The sequence below is a fragment of the Poromitra crassiceps genome, assembly GCF_964638095.1.
Source record: "Poromitra crassiceps genome assembly, chromosome: 25".
In the NCBI taxonomy this organism is placed as follows: Eukaryota; Metazoa; Chordata; class Actinopteri; order Beryciformes; family Melamphaidae; genus Poromitra; species Poromitra crassiceps.
In genome coordinates, this window is record NC_139649.1 from 17,072,647 (window position 1) to 17,092,902 (window position 20,256).

Below are 20,256 nucleotides of genomic sequence, written 5' to 3' on the forward strand. Positions count from 1 at the left end.
ACAGACAGGAAGACAGACAGACAGACAGACAGGAAGACAGACAGACAGAAGGAAACCAGAGTGAGAGAAAGACAAAATAGAGGCAGAGACTAGATATTGTTAGTGAAGACTCAGTCGATATCATCCATACCTCTATAAATCTTCCCCCCCCTCTCTCTCTGTATTGTTTTTCATTCTGTCAATAAGAAGCTATATTTAGCATGGCTTTCAGTTCCTTGACCTCATTTACTCCCTCACACTGCCTGTCTGCCTGTCTGTCTGCCTGTCTGTCTGTCTGCCTGCCTGTCTGTCTGTCTGCCTGCCTGCCTGCCTGTCTGCCTGCCTGTCTGTCTATCTGTCTGTCTGTCTGTCTGTCTGTCTTGTCTGTCTGTCTGTCTGCCTGTCTGTCTGTCTGTCTGTCTGCCTGTCTGTCTGCCTGCCTGTCTGTTTGTCTGCCTACACCACTGGATTTGGGGGTGGAACACGCCAGGATTGGCCAACACCAACGATAGTGCCCAGAACTGTCAAATCAAATCATTGACAGAGACGCTATGACCCGCCTCCCAGTATTCTCAGTGTATCCGAGATAGATATCATAGAAAACGTTATTAGCCACGTTATAAACAACAAACTAACGCTGGTGATCCGTATGGAAACGGTTAAAAGTTCTATCAATTTGGTCATTCAGTGGCGTTTTACTGCCATGTAACATAACTAACTAGCGGCTAATATTAGCCACAGTAGGCATTACCCATGGATGCATTGCTCTTAAAGGGCTCGCGCCGCGTGAACTACAGTAATCACATGCGGGGGGAAAAAAAAATTCACATGAGTGGGGCACGCGCTAACCCCACCGTGACGTCACGATGTACCAAATCTCCCATTCATTTGAGGGCACAAAAAAAAGCAAGTTTGAACCCATAGAGGGAACTTATGCTGCTGAAAATGATACAAATGGTACAACAGTTTGGTCTCAAATGTGGAAATTCCAACGTCATATATATTGGTTAAAACCTGAAAAAAAGTGTTTTGGGGGTAAGTTACACTTTAAGGAGAAGGCATGTCCTATGGCCAGTTCACAATACAATGGCAACTCACCACATTAGTATCTGGTGCGCAGGCGTCGACTTAGATGGCCGCTTGCTGCAGTTGCTCTCTTTTGTTAAATATACAGGATTTAAATGGTATTGATATTGAGATATTGAATATATCTGAGCTCTTTTTCTATTTGAACTAGTCTGTGTTAATAAGTCAGTTCTGAAAGGGGTGCCCTTCTGAAACATCACAAGGATTGTAGGAGAAGGCACATCTTTGTGACTTTATTGTATATAGCTACGTAACTTCTATTCTATTGTTTTATGGTCTATTCCTATGCCTCTTATAATGTTTTGATGTATATATTTTTCATACCTGAGTGTGAGCAACTGTAGCATGACTCAATTTCCCCTCGGGATCAATAAAGTTATTCTGATTCTGATAATCAAGAACATAAATGAGATTTCTCTCGAGAAGTAATTATTCTACTGTAAGGGTCAAAATCACCTCACGATGGGATAGTATGGGTCGATTATACCTTTCGAAATCCTTAGAGTCCTGTGAGTATTCCAGTTTTTGAAGTTTGCCTGTGATGTTTCCAGATGTCACAGTGCTCAAATAAAGACTATAGTTATGTGAGAATTGTGGGAGAATTAATGTCAGACACTTTGAAGAGCCCATGTGACCTTTTTTTGGTCAGCACGACTCACAACTGGGCTTGGATGAAAGCTAAGAAGCTACCATTTAGAATGACATCAAACCTGTTCCCATAAAACATGAGTAAAGGTTGTGAAAACTAGCCTAGAAAACGCATCAGTGCCTAGAATCCGATTTATTGTAGTAACTACTAACTTCATCCATACTAACTTCATGAGCTAATAATTACTGTGACAAAGCTGCCATTCTGCAAAGGCTATCTTTATAAAATAGCATCTATGGATATATACCGTATCAAAAATCTTGATTAAAATTTGGCCACTTGAGTGGTACTGATAAGTGCTATTTTGGGTTTTGTCCCTTGGACTAGATAAATAAGACACAAAAGTCCATGATGGCATTCAGGAGTCTTGGTCTACAATAGTGATGTGGTTCCTTCTGCGGTTCACCACTAAAACATGATGCTTTGGTCTAAAATGAGGGATTCTTAATGGACAGACAGCACATTTCATTCTGTTTCATTATTTGCACTTCTCTCTTCTGTCTCGTTTGCCATCGTCCATTTTTGTCTCCATATTTCTAGTCCTTTTCCTTTCTCTTTTTCTATCAGCCTCTCTATCCTCCTCTTCCTCCACACACACACACACTCCTCTTCTCCTTCTCCTTCTTCCTCTTCCTCTTCTTCACACATAAGTCTTGCTCTACTCGAGCTTGTCAACAAAAGCGTCAAACTCATGAATGTGGTTCTCATAGCTGGCAAGTTTCTCTGGGAGAGAGTGCAGGACGTCGGCCATAGACTGGGTGCTGATGAGTAGAGAGAGACTGGCCAGCTGAGGAGGGTTCTGGAACTCTCTGTAGAACGTCCCCAAGTCCATCGGCGACCAGCCGTCTTGAGAGAAGGCTGGGCGAGTCCAGTCCAAGTCCACCATGTCAAAGTCGTCGTGCTCCGTTGACTCCTCCTGGAGACTGGCCTGCAAGGGGGAGGAGGGGCAGGGAGGAGAGTCTGGAGGAGGCTGTACCATGGGGTCGTTCTCCTCTGAGTCCAAGCCTCCAGGAGCAAATGCTACAAACGGCAGGTCCTCCAGACTGGCTGTTGCAACCTGCCTGCTGGCTTTATCCACAAAGGCTCCAACTCTCCTTGTGAATGTAGAGAGAGACTCCACTGGGTCAGAAGGAACACGACTCCTACCGTTGTTCCTCCTTCCTTCATTCCTTCCCTGTTCGCTCTGTGACAGACTGTCGTCAGCACCACTGTTGCCAGGTGTGTTGGGGGCATGGTCCGCTGACAGATGAGCCTTGGCTCCATGGGGAACTCTGCCCTCCTGCCTGGCATGTGAAACCTGGTGTGCATTAAGATCAACTATGGGCTGGTATGACAACTTGGAAGCACATGCCTGAGAGGGAGGGGAGGTGGAGAACATGGTGCAGACCTCCTGGGAATCCTCAACTCCTGCAAATGCTCCGTCCTCCTCAGCTGGAGGTCTGTAGTTGCAGGGCTCCTCACCTGGAGGTCTGTAGTTGCAGGGCTCCTCACCTGGAGGTCTGTAGTTGCAGGGCTGTCCGATGTTGGCGGGAAGCTGGCTGCCATGAGGATCCAGGAAGTGATCATCAATGATCCCCATGATGGGAGCTGAACGCTCAGACATGAAGGTCATGTTGGTGCGATAAGCACAGGACAGAGTGACTGTGCCAAAGGGAGTTCCCCCAACTACACCCACACGCACCCTCTGAAAGCCTTCTCCCAGTCCACTCAGCTGGACTTCCCCAAAGTAGATCCTGTATAATATGACATAGTCGTGTCCCTGTCTTCTGGACAGTTTATAGGCAGGTGTTACTCTGGTGATCGCCAGTAGTGACCTGAGAAGGAGAGACAGACGGTTGTAGACTGTATACGACACCTTCATGTCATTGTCACACTTCTCATTCATCTCCAAGCACCAAGTTTCCAATTCCATGGAGTCGCCCTCTGATGTGGTGAGGGAGATCTCCACACACATAGAGGGTCCGATGCCTGGAGGCTGGCCAGCCAGAGCCTTCTTGGTTTCATGGGTCACTTCTGGGATGTCCTTGATGGCCACATTAAAGCGGTCAGAGCCAGTAGGTGATGAGGACGAGGGAGTAGAGATCCTCTCGCCAACACGAGCCTGGACAATCACTTGGACAGTCTTCAAGGCAAAGAACTTAATGAACTTGTCCAAGTTGATGTCCAAGTCCATGTTGTCACAACCATTAGTTTTTTTTCTAGTCAGTGAGGTTGTCAAAAACTGCCAGATAGGACAGAGTCCAAGGCAGTAATTAAAGTATTTAGTATATAACGGTCCTACTTATAGCCTCTGCCGGGAAGGAACTTCAGTTGCCCACGACACTCATTGATGTCACACACACACATTGTGATGCCACAGACACATTGTGGCATCAATGTGTGTGGCATTAATGACTCTACTGGTCCTACTTATAGACTTTGCAGGGAATGATTTGTGACATCACTGATGATGTCACAATCGTCTATGGATAAGCGTATAAAATTTATTGTAAGGGTGTGGCCTCCTTGTCCCATCTGATGACATCACATACTGATGACATCACAAATGCTCGAGTGACATCACTCACTGACATCACTGATGACATCACAATTGCTTGAGTGACATCACTGATGACATCATCACTGATGACATTATAATTTATTTTATTTTATTTTATTATGGATATTAAAAAAACAACACAATCCAAGGGATAGCATGTGAAAGTGCAAACACTTATTTCCAACATGGTCCCTGTTGTAAGAACAGGACATACAATACACCCAACATATAATGCACATTACAGGTTAATTAACCTGTAATGATCAAGTTGATGGAGTATGACTGTATGACATCATCAATGATTTATCTATGACATATGTGATGTATGACATCATTGGTGATATGACATAACTAATAGTGGTTACCTGGCCAGCAGGCTGAGGCATCTAGAACTGCATGACATCATCAGTGATGTATGACCTCTTCACTGTCTGTGATAGCATCAGTTATTTTATGACATCAGTGATATATGACATCATCAGTGATTTAATCACTGTCTGTGACCCCTCAGTGAATTATGGCATCAGTGATATGAATTCACTAATAGTGGTGGTGACCTGGCCACCATGACACCATCGTGATTTTTGATCCCATGTGACATGTGATTTATGACATCAGCAGTGATATATGACATCACTATAGTAGTAATTGTGATGATGCGCACACACGCACACACACACACACACACACACACACACACACACACACACACACACACACACACACACACACACACACAACTGGACACACAAAGACAGACACACAGTCTCTCTCTCTCTCTGTTTTTCTCTGTTCCTTACCTCTTTTCCATTACCTCTGTCTTACTCGTTCACTTACTCCTATCACACACACACACACACACACACACACACACGCACACACACACAGAGACACAGGCACACAAACGCACACACACCTCTCCGCCGGTGAGTTATCCCCCATAGACACACACTCTATTACCCGAGGTGCACTGTCCCGCTGCGCAGCACTGCCTTTTCATTGGCCAATAAAACAACCTGAGCTTTATGCCTCTACCGCTTCCAAGTACATCAACTATAGAGAGAGAGAGGGAGAGAGAATGAGAGAGAGGGGGGGAGAGAGAGAGAGAAGGAGAGAGAGAGGGGGAGAGAGAAGGAGAGAGAGCGGGGGGGGAAGAGAGAGAGAGAAGGAGAGGAGAGGGGGAGAGAGAAGGAGAGAGAGCGGGGGGGAGGGAGAGACACAGTGGGACAGAGAGGGACAGAGAAGGAGAGAGAGAGGGGGAGAGAGAGGGGGGAAGTGGGAGGGACAGAGAAGGAGAGAGAGAGGGGGGGGGAGAGAGGGAAAGAGACAGAGGGAAAGATGGGGGAGAGAGAGACAGAGGGACAGGGATTGAAAAATGAGAGAGATTTGGCAATACTGTTATTCACATATGGTCATGCCAATGCAGCCTCTTTGAATTGAAATTAATTTAATTGAGAGAGAGAGAGAGAGAGAGAGAGAGAGAGACAGAATGTGGTGTGTCTGTGTGTGTGTGTGTGTGTGTGTGTGTGTGTGTGTGTGTGTGTGTGTGTGTGTGTGTGTGTGTCAGAGTGAGTAAGTGAGACAGAGAGAGAGAAACTAAAGGAAATGGAGGAGAAAGAGGAGATGGAGGGTGGTGTATGGGGGGAACAGAGGAGAGAGGGTAATACTAACCACACTGGAGAGAGAGAGAGAGAGAGAGAGCTAATACTAACCACACTGGAGAGAGAGAGAGAGAGAGAGAGAGAGAGAGAGAGAGAGAGAGCTAATACTAACCACACTGGAGAGAGAGAGAGAGAGAGAGAGAGAGAGAGAGAGAGAGCTAATACTAACCACACTGGAGAGAGAGAGAGAGAGAGAGAGAGAGAGAGAGAGAGAGAGAGAGTATATAGCCCATAAAAATATAGAGAGCCATTCATGACTTATAAAATAACAGGCATCGATGTGCAAAGCCAAAGTGCAGCGTAGATGAAATAGATGCTGTTTGATTGTCCCGGGCAGCAGCCTGAGTCCAGCCTGTATAAAGAGCTATTGATTGAACATGTTTTATTCAGCTCTCAGACTTGAGTCCACTGGATATGAAGGGTGTGTGGAGAGAGAGTGGCTCACAAACTTTCTCAAGGACTCACCATAGATCGTATAGCCTACATAGAGCCAGATGTGACGTGAATTTGGACGAGTAGAGCCGCAGCGCCGCCTGCCATTGGACCGTGTGGTGAGGAGTTTCGTTTTAACCTTTTAATAAGTCCATTTACTATGTAAATTGTAACAAAGTTTACACAAAACGAAAGTCTAACAACGGATCCGGATCACTGCCTTGTTCACTCTACTTCCTTGAGATGGCAAATGACCTACAGCCTTTTATCACCTCCGGCCTAAACTCCTCCCAGGCACTGTGCCTGCAGCACACAGCGCCCCCTAACTCCCTGGAGTAGTAATGAACAGGTATTTATGCTTATTATCCACAACCGTGATCGGCAAGCTGCACGATCACTGGACAGGTGACCTGTCAATCACACCCCAAAACATAGTCTGAAATGGGAAGAAGACTTGAAACTAGTAGTCTCTTAGAACAGACGAGTTGGCTTCCGCAATTTTCAAATGCTTCCGCCATACCGTCTGTACTTCGTGGGGGAGAATCATGCACCAACCGGAATGGGAAGCAGAAAGGCGGGTCTTCCACTCATTAGTCCAATCAGAATCCAATATGCCGGCAGAAAGGCGGGTCTTCCGCTCATTAGTCCAATCAGAATCCAATATGCCGCATTCGCGTGTCGTGATTGGTCGGATTCCGTAGAACTTCCTTCCAGTCTGAAGGTTTTTTTCCCAACTTCCTTGTGCATCTTCTGGGGGTGTAACGTACAGACTGTATATAGCTGCATTCGCCGGATGTAGATGATACAGTCTGTTTTAAGAGACTATGAAACTAGTGATTGAGACCGTAAACGCATTAGGAAAGTGTTTACTGAGGGCATACATCAAGTGAGGAATATGCCCATTTTTCCATTCACTTCCATGTAATCGGACTTCTTTTCGCAGCGAGTGGTCGCTTCCTGCAGGCCGTTTGAAGGAATGTAGGTTCAAGTTACTTCAAGGAGCTAGGCACTAGCCCACTGGGACTCCAAATAGAGGTTTCATAGGGCAGGCAGGCAGACACACACACACACACACACACACACACACACCAAGGAGATGAGTCGGCTAGGGTTCAGAGAAATAAGGGACACCCCTCGCAGTAGGGCCCACGGATGCCGCCATCCGAAGGGCGGCGGCGGAAAATTTTGGCTTTTTTTTTTTACTTTTCTTTATCCTGTTAATAAATGCAATTTTCCAGATTAGTTGACCATATAACATTAACATAACATCAACGTTTATTTTCTTATCATTGTACACTATATTTATATTGATACATATATATTAAATAAATGTTTATGTATTGAAACTAAAACTCAACATAAACCATAGACTGTAAACAAACAATAACATCATGCCTAGAGAGGCCAGCCAGTCCATAAGGGCGCCACGCCCCCCTCAGCAGCCAAAACCAGGAGTCAGTCCCTTGTGCTGTGATTAATTTTCCTAGTAAATAATAGTTAATTAAATCTAATCGATCAGAACATGACGTCTCATCAGGGATTCAAAAGTTATCATTACCGTATCAGCCTCAGGAGATGCTTGTGGTATGAAGAACTGTGTCACTGCAGCTTGGTTCTTCTGGGTCCTGACGTTACGGGAATGTTGCTCTCCAGAGGCATGCTGTCTGACATCGCCACAGAAAACACCCGCCGACATACTTTGCAATTGGCTTTGTATTCATTTTCAGGTCCACTCACGCTGTCCAGCCATGTGTTGGCTTGTTCCCATTCACGTCTATATTTCTGCATACGCTTTCGTTTTGCAGGACGAGGCGGAGTATCATGTTCAGATTCAGAATCAGCAGCAGCCGGTTCAGCCATCTTCTTCCCACTACATTCTGAGTAGAAGACCCGCCCCTACTCTGCTCTGATTGGCTCTGACAGTTCAGAGCCAATCAGAGAGGCCAGAAGGGCAGACTGACGCTTATGCTGCGTTCATGTGCTGTCGGACTAACCATCTGAGGAACGGAGGCACCGTGTAATATTCAACCAGACGTATATAGGGCAGGTTTTCACCACGCAATGAGGGTGGGATGAAAATACGCAACAAACAGCGTCCCGTATTGGTTCAAAACGGGACGCATCTTTTAACTGTCAGATACGGGACAATTCCGTATTTTAAGGGACGGGTGGCAACCCTAGAGTCGGCTGTCGTCCATGTCTGGCCGTCTGGCCCTCTAGTGTTTGCGATGTGTCTTGCACCATTGGCACTAGTCGGTCTTGTCGGCGCTTTTTTGGCGTCAAATCAGCGTTGGTTTGTTGATGAGGGAAATCACTCTGATTGGCTGGTCAGCTGAGAAATCACTCTGATTGGCTGGTTATATGGAGAAACTATCACTCGAATGGGAGCAGATTGGCCGGACACTGAATATTTCTGGTGAGTGTTGTGCTTTTATCACAGTACGTGTGTTGTTAGCTTGTTTTAGCTGTCAGCTATCAAGCTAGCTCCCGCTGCTGAGCTAACGTTATTTTCAATCTGCTTCCGGTGTGCATATTGTGCGCTGGGATGGAGCGCTGCAGCGCATTTCCAGTGTTTACCTGGCAGGAAAAGACACAGGCCCTAACTCTCCACCCATTCACTCTCTCTCTCTCTCTCTCTCTCTCTCTCTCTCTCTCTCTCTCTCTCTCTCTCTCTCTCTCTCTCTCTCTCTCTCTCTCACACACACCTCCAGCCCCGAGCATCCATTGCATATTCATCTATCTCTATCGCCTGCTGTCACTCTTTCTGTGGGAGTTCCTCACTTTCTATCTCGCTCTGTCTCACAAACTAACAAACACACACACTCTCTCTCTCTCTCTCTCTCTCTCTCTCACACACACACGGCAAGTGCACACGCACACACACAGACACACACTTTATATCTTAATTTTTGTCTCACTTTGAGGCTGAAAGACAAACACAAATGCACTTGAAGACACACACATAGCAACACACCCACCCAGTGCGCACACACACACACACGCACACACACACACACACACACACACACACACACACACACACACACACAGACACACACACACACACACACACACACACACACACACACACACACTAATGTTGAAATGTTGGAGTGGATTTAAGGTTGACTACCCCATCCAGTCAATAGTCTTTTGTGCTGACTTTCATTCTCAATGACAGATGTCCTCTGGTGTGTGTGTGTGTGTGTGTGTGTGTGTGTGTGTGTGTGTGTGTGTGTGTGTGTGTGTGTGTGTGTGTGCGTGCGTGCGTGCGTGCGCGTGCGTGCGTGTGTGTGTGTGCATGCGGGCGACTGTGTGTGTGTGTGTGTCCAATAATTGACAGCCATGAAGATGGGAAACTTGCCACTAGCAACATGAGGGCAGTTTTAATAAAGGAACTATTGAAGTGCTTCACGGTTTACTAGCATGGGTCAATTTGCTCAATCGGTTCCAATTGAACGATGGCGATTATAGTGTATGAAGCTCATGTTACATTTGGACAAAGCCTACTTTGTCTGCTAAATTGATTTTCTAATGTTAACTGTTATGTTTAACAGTTTAACAGACAATTTAACAGCCAGTGGTCGATTTGCTCATTTGGCCCCAATCTGACAGTGGACTTTGTGGAGGGATCGACCAGAGGAGGCACTAGGGCAGCGACCAGGACACATACCCTTAAAATGGCTTCCCACCCACAGACACGGCCAATTGTCTTAGTATGGACGCCCAGCCAAGCCGGAGATAACACGGGGGCTTGAACCTGCGACCCTCGTGTTGGTATAGGGATGTCTAAATTTAGCTAAATTACTTTCAGATTAAAAATAGACTGAACTGAGTTTAACTGAATTTAACCAATTTACCTGTGCAATACTGAATTCAATTACTAATTTACTCTGAACTCCCAATCTGAAATTGCCAGATGACAGCTACTGTACAGTATATACCAAGTGTTGCTGCATCGCTGCATGTTGTAGCCCGTTTCAAAAACCTGCATGTAAGTGGCCATTTTGATGTAAAAAAAAAAGAAGACGGTATAAACAAACTAAGCGAACCCAGACTCTTGGGGGGAACAAACAACTCTGGTCTGAAAACGTGGGTCTCGGTTCGCTTCCAAGTGAACCCTGGCGCGGTTCGTTTGTTGTGTGAAAGCAAACCGGACTAAACACAAGAGCAAATGGGAAGCGCCAGTGCATCTGATGCACTCATGCAGCGCATCAGGAGTAGAAGACGGTAGAAGGGAGCAAAACAAACACTGCGGCGCACACAAGTGTACAGTACCTGCGCACCGCGTGACGTACGTCATCATAACAACAACACATCGTTTCTCAGCAGCTTTCTCCTTGTGTACGTAGGCTACTCGTCTCATCTGCAAAATGAAATGTTCAACAGCTTGCTGCCTCATCTGCTGCTTATATTGGGCACATTCTTGTCAAATATGTATTTGATAGTAACACCAAAGTAAAACCAGAAATCCCAATATCGCAGGTGGTGTTGCTCCATGGTTTGTGTTTTGAGGATTCACTTGTGTTGTTCAGTCAGCCCTCAGCCAGGCAAGGAGCCTGCTGAAGAGAGGAGAGATTTCCCTTCTCTATTCTGTCCAATAGACGAGTGACAGTTTCGACCACGTAACAATGAGTGCGTTTACATGCACACCAATAAACTGTTTATTAGCGGATTTCTGAGTTACCTGATTATTCAAATGGTCATGTAAACAGCATAAACCGATAAGCTTTATCCGTTTATGGTCATAAACGGGTTATGAATAAACCGATAAACACACCTAGGTTTCTGGGCAATAATCGGTTTTCTCTCTGCATGTATCCAGCATAACCGGGTTTCTTTCGGGTTTATATATCTGCGCATGTACGACTTGCAGGAGAGAGAAGCACAGGAGCGTGTGAGAGGCAGGGAGAGACACGCTGCATTCACTGGCCCCTCGGCTCTCCTCCCGGTTCTCTCACCGGCATGCCGGTCTCTCCCCCGGCCACAGCGCACCACAGCCGGCTTGGCGAGATGACGGTGAGCACGGAGCCGCTGGCTGAGCGGAGCGGGGAGCTCTGCTCTCTCTTCCCGCACAGAGCCGGTGTCCCTGTAACGGCACCGCTGCTGCACTGCACTATGTTGAAATGTGGATATTCTACAGGAGGGGACGAATATTTGTCTCGGATTGCAAATAGAATGACGTAGCCTACAGACAACAGAGTCGTTCAAAACACAACACACACATAACGTTAAAATCCGTGACAAATTCTGTCCGTTTTCTGACAGGTAGGCTACAGTATTTCAATTCAACACACGTTGTGGGTCATGAACATTTGACGTGCTTAAGTCACCTCACCTGCCTGCCTCTGTGCTGTGTGCTCGGTAAAGTTGGAAATATTATTGTGGCGGAATGAGGCGCACACCGAGGCAGATCCTTTGGCTTATCAAACTCTTTATTTAGCGAACGGACAGACACACATGAAGGCAGGCACGCCAACACCTCGCTAGCTTCTCCTAGCCTAGCCTAGCTCTCCCCAGCACGTCTGCTCTCTTCCAGCTTCACACAGCTCTCCGTCCCGACCATTCCCCCCTAGTCTCCACCCACTGGCCCTATGCTCCCTTCACTTGCCACTCCAAAATCCCAAACCCCACATGCACAGAACAACATAACAGACAGATACAGTTAGACATACACCCTACTAGCTATCCCATAATACTCCACCTTTCCCTACGCTACATTATTGACAGATGCACTTCCAAAGCGACGCCTATTCCAATTTTAGTAAAGTAGACGAGATACACAACCTAATTTTCACCTAAACCATCCTCTGCGCTGGACAAATAAATTAGGAAAATGTGATTTTGCATTTTGCAGCTATATTCTGTTGTTTTATTCCGGAATTAATGGTGCCTTTCTGGAGAGAAATCCGACTAATTGACTGAATCATGTAAACCCGGGTTTCTCCTATTGTCGGATTATTAAAGTGCATGTAAACGCAGAAATCTGATTATTGCCATAAACTGATTATTCACAGTTATCAGTTTATTGTGTGCATGTAAACGCACTCATTGTTTAGAAAGTTTAGTGCGCTTGTGACAAATTGCTGTGTGAAAGAGAACCAGACCAAATGAAAATCGCAACAATGTTGCAACTTCACCCCCCCGAACCCACCAGTTTATATGTGACAGCACAGAGTCCACCAGTTTATATGTGACAGCACAGAGTCCACCTGCTTATATGTGAAAGCACAGAGTCCACCAGCTTATATGTGACAGCACAGAGTCCACCAGCTTATATGTGACAGTACAGAGTCCACCAGCTTATATGTGAAAGCACAGAGTCCACCAGCTTATATGTGAAAGCACAGAGTCCACCTGCTTATATGTGACAGCACAGAGTCCACCAGCTTATATGTGACAGCACAGAGTCCACCAGCTTATATGTGACAGTACAGAGTCCACCAGCTTATATGTGAAAGCACAGAGTCCACCAGCTTATATGTGAAAGCACAGAGTCCACCTGCTTATAGGTGACAGCACAGAGTCCACCAGCTTATATGTGACAGCACAGAGTCCACCAGCTTATATGTGACAGTACAGAGTCCACCAGCTTATATGTGAAAGCACAGAGTCCACCAGCTTATATGTGAAAGCACAGAGTCCACCTGCTTATATGTGAAAGCACAGAGTCCACCAGCTTATATGTGACAGCACAGAGTCCACTAGCTTATATGTGAAAGCACAGAGTCCACCAGCTTATATGTGAAAGCACAGAGTCCACCAGCTTATATGTGAAAGCACAGAGTCCAACAGCTTATATGTGACAGCACAGAGTCCACCAGCTTATATGTGAAAGCACAGAGTCCACCAGCTTATATGTGAAAGCACAGAGTCCACCAGCTTATATGTGACAGCACAGAGTCCACCAGCTTATATGTGAAAGCACAGAGTCCACCAGCTTATATGTGAAAGCACAGAGTCCACCATCTTATATGTGAAAGCACAGAGTCCACCAGCTTATATGTGAAAGCACAGAGTCCACCCGTTTATATGTGACAGCACAGAGTCCACCAGCTTATATGTGAAAGCACAGAGTCCACCAGCTTATATGTGAAAGCACAGAGTCCACCAGCTTATATGTGAAAGCACAGAGTCCACCAGCTTATATGTGAAAGCACAGAGTCCACCAGTTTATATGTGAAAGCACAGAGTCCACCAGCTTATATGTGACAGCACAGAGTCCACCAGCTTATATGTGAAAGCACAGAGTCCACCAGCTTATATGTGACAGCACAGAGTCCACCAGCTTATATGTGACAGCACAGAGTCCACCAGCTTATATGTGACAGCACAGAGTCCACCAGCTTATATGTGACAGCACAGAGTCCAACAGCTTATATGTGAAAGTACAGAGTCCACCTGCTTACAGTATACTGTATGTGACAGCACAGAGTCCACCAGCTTATATGTGACAGCACAGAGTCCACCAGCTTATATGTGACAGCACAGAGTCCACCAGTTTATATGTGACAGCACATAGTCCACCAGCTTATATGTGACAGCACAGAGTCCACCAGCTTATATGTGACAGCACAGAGTCCACCAGCTTATATGTGACAGCACAGAGTCCACCAGCTTATATGTGACAGCACAGAGTCCACCAGCTTATATGTGACAGCACAGAGTCCACCAGCTTATATGTGACAGCACAGAGTCCACCAGCTTATATGTGACAGCACAGAGTCCACCAGCTTATATGTGACAGCACAGAGTCCACCAGCTTATATGTGAAAGAGACCTTAGACAAAACATGTTGTGTGCTCCACAGTATAAGATCCTTGGCTGTGTGATAAATCCTCACTGTCCTCATGAAGCCTGCAACTATGAATTTCCATATTTCTGTTATGAGGCAGTCTCTTTGTAACTGATATTTACAAAGATATGTTTGGCTACAATACATTTCAAACTTTCCTGGACTCCTGGCTTTATTCAATGCTTTCATATTGGCTTGAAATGATCTGGTTAATGCGGGAGAAGAATGATGATTATTGCACTCATCTAAGCTCTCCCTGTGACGTCCAGATCACCTACAAGGCACTGAGCTCACTGGACCCCAGCGCTGACCTGAGCACCCAGAGGGGCCGGGTGTTCAAGCTGAGGAACGAGACCCAACACCTGTTCAGCGCTCTGTACCCAGGAACCAGCTACTTCTTCACCCTCAAAGCCTCCACCAACAAGGGCTTCGGTCCACCCGTCACCACCCGCATCTCCACCAAGATAGCAGGTAAGGAATCTGTCTGTCTGTCTGTTATAAATATAGTCACGTTATAAACAACTAACCAACGCTGGGGGTCCGTATGGAAACAGTGTTACTTGAAATGGTTAAAAGTTAAATCAATTTGGTCATTCAGTGGCGTTTTACTGCCATGTAAAGTAACTATTACGCTAGCCGCTAGCATTAGCCACAGTAGCCGACTACCCACAATGCATTATGTTATCCCAGCACCCGAACAACATGGCTGTAGAGCAGAATGGCTCTGCTGTAAAATCCGCATAGACGTTTTTTTTTGTCAAGTTAACTTAAAACCATAGACTATTACACTGGAAGCGGAAGAAGGGGGGGGGCGGCACTGCAGAGCGGGTGGGGAGTGACGTGTCGGCAAAACTCCGAATGGTGAAATAAGTTTGCTTGTTTAACATTAAGCAACGTGTGTACACCTCGCCCATGAGAGTGTCGCGCAGAATATGAAGATAGACTAAACCGGGGACAGATCATGACTGATGATTATGTACCTCTGCGCTGCTGCGTGAGACTAGAGCCGTCTGGAAGCGAGAGAGACCAGGAGGGAATTTATTTTGGGAAGATGCTCTGAACAATTTTGACGACGTGGAATGGAAGCGTCATTTTCGCATGTCCCGGTATTACGTGCTGAGTCTGGTCCGACCCGCACGCAAGATCACCCGGTGGCGAAAACCACTGGAAGCGCGTTTGCGACTGGCAATAGTCCTTTGGTGGTACGCAACACCAGGGGAATATCGAACAATCAGCTGTGTATTTGGTGTTGGACTGTCTACTGTGTGCATTGCAACCTGGTCCACGAAGTCACAGCCCACTGATAGCGGAAAATGCCTTCGGAAATCAGCAAGCTGACATACTGCTCTTATTAGGCTATCACAAGATCATTTCGCCAGTTTGCTTTAATGTGCGCGAATGATTAGATTATGCCCGCTGGAACATTAAGCAACGTGTGTAGGCTACTCTTCGCCCATGATTGAAGGACCGCTGTCGCGGAAAATGACCTGAACCGTTTCCACTTGCGTCCCCTTAAGAGCATACGGCTCTTCTGACTAGGTCGAAAGTGGTGAAATGTCGGGGACGACGGGGTCGCGCTTATACCGGCACGGCGCCTTTCTCACATGCAGGCATTAGACCACATACCGGTCATTTTGCGGTACAAAGCGCATGTGGGAAAAGGGCTATAGTGTATCAGACCCAGAGAGAGATCTGCAGCATGCAGTAATGTAGTGTATCAGACAGAGAGAGATCTGCAGCATGCAGTAACGTAGTGTATCAGACCCAGAGAGAGATCTGCAGCATGCAGTAACATAGTGTATCAGACCCAGAGAGAGATCTGCAGCATGCAGTAACATAGTGTATCAGACCCAGAGAGAGATCTGCAGCATGCAGTAACATAGTGTATCAGACCCAGAGAGAGATCTGCAGCATGCAGTAACGTAGTGTATCAGACAGAGAGAGATCTGCAGCATGCAGTAACATAGTGTATCAGACCCAGAGAGAGATCTGCAGCATGCAGTAACGTAGTGTATCAGACAGAGAGAGATCTGCAGCATGCAGTAACAGTGTATCAACGTAAGACCTCTCATGGGTCTGGCGTTGAGACTACTGCTACACTACCCGGACGCTTGAAATAAGTTCTGTGGTTAACAAAAGTTCCCTTCAGAGTGATCACTCTGTTGGGCTGTTATTTTCCAATAATGACCGACTCGCTGTGCATTATCCCTGACTTAAAGGAGAATTTCGTTTTTTTTTAACCTGGACCTCTCCTCACATTAATTATGATCTGACGACTCACCCAGTGATCTCCGCAGCGTTTCTGGCCGTCCTAGCGTTGTTTTGAGATCAATAGCGTGCAAGCCAGTCGTAAAATAGAGCTCCGAGGGGGCCAAGTGGCAGCCTGTCTTTCCTGCATCTAAATAGCCATTTTTATTCCCGTTTTCGCCACATATCGTCATAATCTCATCCCTCAACAAGCACCAGAGTGATATTTCCCCCCGGGCTGTTTCCTGGACTCTCCCAGGGATCAAATTACCTCATTCGTGATCTCGGTCACCAAGTCTCGTCAAGTCCGCGATCGAAGGGGTCCAGGTTAAAAAAAAACAAAATTCTCCTTTAATGTCTGGCAAACGTGCATAATACCATTTATCACCAAAACATGTTTATATTAGCAAAATATATTGATGTGGATCAATGACTGAGGACTGACAAGATGTTATTTCAACAACATTTTGCAACATCACGAGAGACATCCATGGATTGCGTCCAATGCCGACATTGGAATGTGGCGAGCAGGCTGGTGTGACTTTGTGGAAATCGTTTTGTCTTTGTGTCCGAGTGTTCGTTTGCTTCTGTCTGACTTTCCCCTTTCCATTCCTGCCCCTCTGTGTCCTGCTGCCTCCACACTCCACACCAAATGTCACCGGCACTGCAGAAAAAAATAAAAATAAACAAGACAAACAGAAAAGAAAGTAAAAAGATGTCTCTTGTTCGTGCATTTCTTCATTCTCAAACACAAGGACTCCTCCATTCTTATTCCAATGCCTCCCCTCTGCTCTGTGAAGGGCGTCTTTTGTTGTTTCTAACAGACAGAATGGCTGATGCACCCACACAAATACACCATTCTTGAGCACAGCACGCATTCTCGGCTATTTTCTCTCTAGACTGCTCTCTCAGTCTCTGCCCTCTGTCTCTCTCTCTCTCTCAGTCTCTGCCCTCTGTCTCTCTGTCTCAGTCTCTGCCCTCTGTCTCTCTCTCTCTCAGTCTCTCTCTCTCTCAGTCTCTGCCCTCTGTCTCTCTGTCTCAGTCTCTGCCCTCTGTCTCTCTGTCTCAGTCTCTGCCCTCTGTCTCTCTGTCTCAGTCTCTGCCCTCTGTCTCTCTCTCTCTGTCTCTCTCTCTCTCAGTCTCTGCCCTCTGTCTCTCTGTCTCAGTCTCTGCCCTCTATCTCTCTGTCTCAGTCTCTGCCCTATGTCTCTCTGTCTCAGTCTCTGCCCTCTGTCTCTCTGTCTCAGTCTCTGCCCTATGTCTCTCTGTCTCAGTCTCTGCCCTATGTCTCTCTGTATCAGTCTCTGCCCTCTATCTCTCTGTCTCAGTCTCTGCCCTCTATCTCTCAGTCTCAGTCTCTGCCCTCTATCTCTCTGTCTCAGTCTCTGCCCTATGTCTCTCTGTCTCTCTGTCTCAGTCTCTGCCCTATGTCTCTCTGTCTCAGTCTCTGCCCTCTATCTCTCTGTCTCAGTCTCTGCCCTCTGTCTCTCTGTCTCTCTCTCTGCCCTCTGTCTCTCTCTCAGTCTCTGCCCTATGTCTCTCTGTCTCAGTATCTGCCCTCTGTCTCAGTATCTGCCCTCTGTCTCTCTGTCTCAGTCTCTGCCCTATGTCTCTCTGTCTCTCTCTCTGTCTCTGCCCTCTGTCTCTCTGTCTCAGTCTCTGCCCTCTGTCTCTCTGTCTCAGTATCTGCCATCTGTCTCTCTCTCTGTCTCTCTCTCTGCCATCTGTCTTTCTCTCAGTCTCTGCTCTGTCTCTCTGTCTCTGCCCTCTGCGTCTCTCAAGCCCACCTCTCTCTCTCTCTCTCTCTCTCTCCCTAACTCACCCTAACGCTCTCAGTCCATCGCCTTTCTTTAATACCCTGGCAGGATGTTATTATTTGGGTTTGTTCCTTCACATTGAGTCAGTAATGACCTTTGACCTTTAGCAGTGGTTTCTATCAGGAGCCTCTCACCCCAGCTGCTACAGACTTCACTGTACCAGGGGTACCAGGGGTGGGCAACAAGCGAAGGGCCACACATTGGAGATTATACCTGCCAACACTCCTCATTTTTGCGGGAGTCTCCCTATTTCTAACCCTCTCTCCCATTGTGATTGGTAATTTCTTGTTAATCTCCTGATATAATAGTGATACAAATCCAATGGCTGTAGCAGATGAGATTTATTAACATAATTCTGCCTTTTATTGAGTTTTTGGGGGTCGTTTTGTTTTTCTTTGAGTCCGGCCCCAGGGCCGCATTTTGCCTCAGACCTCAGGGCCGCAAGAAATGACTGCAGAACAGTCATTTCTTACACATCAGCGGGTATCTTGCATGTTGCGTTCAGGTGCACTGTAAAAATAAAAAAAAATATATATTTTTTTTAATAAATAATATATATATATATATATATATATATTTTTTTGCAATTCCATCGCCACGGGCCGTATTTTGCCCATGTGTGGACTGTACAGTAGCTGCTGCTAATAGGCTCACCGCTGAACCACCACTGCACTCTGCCTCCACCCTCAAGAGGGGCACAGTTGGGCGTCCAGGTAGCGTGGCAGTCAAATCCCTGCCTAACTGTCTGCGGGTGGGAAGCCCGATTAAGGGTGTGAGTCCTGCTCGCTGCACTTGCAGCTCCTCTGGTTGGTCGGGGCGCCTGTTCGGGGCGGGGGAACTGGGGGAATGGCGTGACCCATCCTCTTCTGTCTTAACAACACATGGCTGAGACGAACAACAACACGACACGATGGAGACGTCTGCATCCAAATGTCATGCCAGCACCAATCTTCATTATCTCAATCTGGCACCAGAGGATGGAGACATAAATTAAATGGTGCAGACAGATTGAGGGAGAGATGGACAGGGTGGAGCATAGTGTGCAGACAGATTGAGGGAGAGATGGACAGGGTGGAGGATAGTGTTCAGACAGATTGAGGGAGAGATGGACAGGGTGGAGGATAGTGTGCAGACAGATTGAGGGAGAGATGGACAGGGTGGAGGATAGTGTTCAGACAGATTGAGGGAGAGATGGACAGGGTGGAGGATAGTGTGCAGACAGATTGAGGGAGAGATGGACAGGGTGGAGCATAGTGTGCAGACAGATTGAGGGAGAGATGGACAGGGTGGAGCATAGTGTGCAGACAGATTGAGGGAGAGGTGGACAGGGTGGAGCATAGTGTGCAGACAGATTGAGGGAGAGATGGACAGGGTGGAGCATAGTGTGCAGACAGATTGAGGGAGAGATGGACAGGGTGGAGCATAGTCTGCAGACAGATTGAGGGAGAGATGGACAGGGTGGAGCATAGTGTGCAGACAGATTGAGGGAGAGATGGACAGGGTGGAGCATAGTCTGCAGACTGTGATGTTAGACACTCATCTAAAATTTGAGAAACATACAGGTGGTGAACAGAGTGGCAAAAGCAAACCTATGTACATTTAGAATGATTAGGAACTGTCTTCCATTTTACACTTCAAATATCTACATGCACCCAATGATTTTCTCACACCTGAGTTATTGTGTAACTGCATGGTCTCAAGATAGTCCGACCGTAAGCAGACCTCTTAAGATGATATACAATCGTGCAGTAACAATTCTTGATAGGAAGCCAATTAGGTTTCCGTGTCGTTGAGAAACTAAATATTTTAAAGGTACTATCCATAGGTTCTGGCGGAAAATGAACAGTCACAAAGTGACATAACTTAAAAAATGAGCCCAGCCGTGTCTCTGCCCGTTCACCCATTGCAAAGACATTGCAGAATTTTCAGGATTTCCCAGCACATTTGGCGGATGTGACGTTCTGCGCGTTCACGAGCCTCTTGTCCTCCTGGCTCCGGCCGGAAATATAACAATGAAGAACAAGGCTAACAGGCAGCGGCTAACATTACGT

At 46.6% G+C, this 20,256-nt stretch overlaps 1 protein-coding gene and 1 pseudogene across 2 annotated transcripts in view; one reads left to right on the top strand and one right to left on the bottom strand.

Moving 5' to 3' along the window:
• ptprt (protein tyrosine phosphatase receptor type T) overlaps nt 1-20,256 on the top strand; it is a gene marked incomplete at its 3' end in the record, with an annotated part of 413,231 nt that overhangs the window by 145,843 nt on the left and 247,132 nt on the right. The window contains exon 11 of the mRNA XM_083660558.1: nt 14,411-14,612. Within this exon, the coding sequence (XP_083516684.1) occupies nt 14,411-14,612 (202 nt within the window). The remainder of the gene's footprint in view (nt 1-14,410; nt 14,613-20,256) is intronic.
• On the bottom strand, nt 2,373-3,887 carry LOC310798409 (autophagy-related protein 13 pseudogene; annotated as a pseudogene). The gene has a single exon. The product of its transcript is annotated as an autophagy-related protein 13 pseudogene (transcript).